At 41.7% G+C, this 2,453-nt stretch overlaps 1 protein-coding gene across 1 annotated transcript; it reads left to right on the top strand.

Annotated features, from left to right (window-relative positions):
- Positions 1–560: 560 nt before the first annotated feature.
- LOC107736819 (extracellular calcium-sensing receptor-like) lies at positions 561–2,011 on the top strand (the record flags this gene model as incomplete). The annotated part of the gene is made up of 1 exon (XM_016548166.1): positions 561–2,011. A coding segment is annotated over one exon (1,145 nt), but the record flags the coding sequence as incomplete, so codon positions are not given.
- Positions 2,012–2,453: the final 442 nt, after the last annotated feature.

Raw genomic sequence — 2,453 nt, 5'->3', positions numbered from 1 at the left:
GCAATACAAGTTTTTCAGTTAGAGTGTTTTCAGCTTGTTTATTTTTATCTAAAATTATGGCATGCAGTTGCTTCAAACAATGGTATAAACATTATTCAATATAAATTGTGATTATATGATGTGTAATAATCGCAATTAAAATTTCAAGGGAATAATCGACATTTATGATTTTTGTCATAATCGTGCAGCCCTACTTGCAGTGACTGGCAACTTTAAAAAAAATAAAAATAAAATAAAAATAACAACACTGGCGTGGAAAGAGTTAATTAATGTAAAGACTATATTCCTCATTTTTAAATCTTTGAATTAATCTTCCTCATTGAAAAACCTTTCAAATAGATTCAAGAGTACTGTCTATATCCTTCTCTTTTGCTGCCATTCCTACACACACACACACACACACACGTCCTTAATGTTATACTCCCGTTTACCCCTAGTCTATTTATCCGACATCTAAGGGACGTAAACAGAAGCATTGACTAATGTTAAGATTTGAGTACTTATTGTACAATTGAGTGCTATTGTAATATTTTTCCCTGTTTCTTTTCTTTTCTCCACAGATGCCAGTGTTTGCTCTAAATGCCCAAACAACTCCTGGTCTAACGGCAATCACACGTCCTGCTTTCTGAAGGAGATCGAGTTTCTGTCCTGGACCGAACCGTTTGGGATCGCTTTGGCCTTACTTGCGGTTCTTGGGGTTCTGTTAACAGCTTTCGTGTTGGGTGTTTTTGTGCAATTCCGTGATACTCCGATTGTGAAGGCGTCGAACCGAGAGCTGTCGTTTCTTCTGCTTTTCTCACTCATCTGTTGTTTCTCCAGCTCTCTTATATTCATAGGCGAGCCACAGGACTGGACGTGCCGTGTACGGCAACCAGCTTTTGGAATCAGCTTTGTGTTGTGCATCTCTTGTATTCTAGTTAAAACCAATCGTGTCCTACTGGTGTTCGAAGCCAAAATCCCCACCAGCCTCCACCGTAAATGGTGGGGATTGAACCTGCAGTTCTTACTGGTGTTCCTGTTCACGTTTGTGCAGGTGATGATCTGCGTGGTTTGGTTGTACAATGCTCCACCAGGGAGTTACAAGAACTATGACATCGATGAAATTATCTTTATCACCTGCAACGAGGGCTCCATGATGGCGTTGGGATTCCTCATCGGTTATACATGCCTGCTGGCAGCCGTTTGTTTCTTCTTTGCATTCAAGTCTCGGAAACTTCCCGAAAACTTCACGGAGGCCAAGTTCATCACATTTAGCATGCTCATTTTTTTCATTGTTTGGATCTCCTTCATCCCCGCATACTTCAGCACGTATGGCAAATTTGTCTCGGCGGTCGAGGTCATTGCCATTCTGGCTTCCAGCTTCAGTCTGCTAGCCTGTATCTTTTTCAACAAGGTCTACATCATCCTCCTGAAACCATCCAGGAACACGATTGAGGAGGTTCGTTGTAGCACAGCAGCTCATGCTTTCAAAGCAGCAGCGAAAGCAACACTGCGACACAGTTCTGCCTCCAGAAAGAGGTCAAGCAGTGTGGGTGGGTCCTCTGCCTCCTCGCCCTCTTCGTCAATCAGCCTGAAGACCAACGGCAATGAAATTGAGTTCCCCTCTACGCGGAGACATAGTCAGAAACCAAGGGTGAGCTTTGGAAGCGGAACAGTCAGTCTCTCCATAAGCTTTGAGGAAGCTAGAAAGAACTCGGTCAAATGAGTGCACACAAACTGGTTTCCACTGTGATTTTGGGTTAAGGATATGGTCGTTTTTGTACTCAGTGGTGGTATCACAATAGCTGTATCCGTCATTTTCTCCAAAGAAACCTCCCAGTCTTCAGGCCCGGACTGATCTCTGTCAACAAAACTTAGACCCACCATAACTCACCGACACAAAAGAGTCATTTGCATACAATCCGATTGTGTACCACAGCATTCTTTCATAGACACTTTTTATGTCACTCTGTTTTCGGCATCTGCTGAATGCCTTATATGTAACACAGAAGTGGATAAATAAAACAAAAACACCCGATTTATGTCTACTGTGATTTCTAGTGCCTTGGTAATAGTTCTAATAGTTCAGAGAAGAGCTTGCAAGCAAAAAGGGAAAGTGACGGAGCCTATAACACACCTTGTATCTGACGTAACACGACCTTTTTCTTGCTCAACAATCTTGCATGCTTACAAGCTCTACACATTGCTGCATTATAGCTGTCAGAATAGCACAGCCCTGTTGTAATAGCTGGACCTTCTTCTCACTGGAAGTAACGTAAGTCGTGCAAAGACGGAATGACGTTAAACGGACAGTTCTCACTAAGTCTGATGCAACACCTAAACTATAAATAATCGTTACAAGCGTACCATTGTGAATTTGGGTAGAAACGGTTTTCAACACTGACTTTTTACGTACGTACTTACTTTGTCAATATTTTTGTTGTTTTTTAAAAAGTAAATATCTGCCTTTTTCA

This window comes from Sinocyclocheilus rhinocerous, unplaced genomic scaffold (assembly GCF_001515625.1).
Source record: "Sinocyclocheilus rhinocerous isolate Xijiao unplaced genomic scaffold, SAMN03320098_v1.1 C37015303, whole genome shotgun sequence".
Taxonomy (NCBI): Eukaryota; Metazoa; Chordata; class Actinopteri; order Cypriniformes; family Cyprinidae; genus Sinocyclocheilus; species Sinocyclocheilus rhinocerous.
Note: the sequence above shows the minus strand (reverse complement) of the source record. Positions and strands in the feature narration are given on the sequence as shown.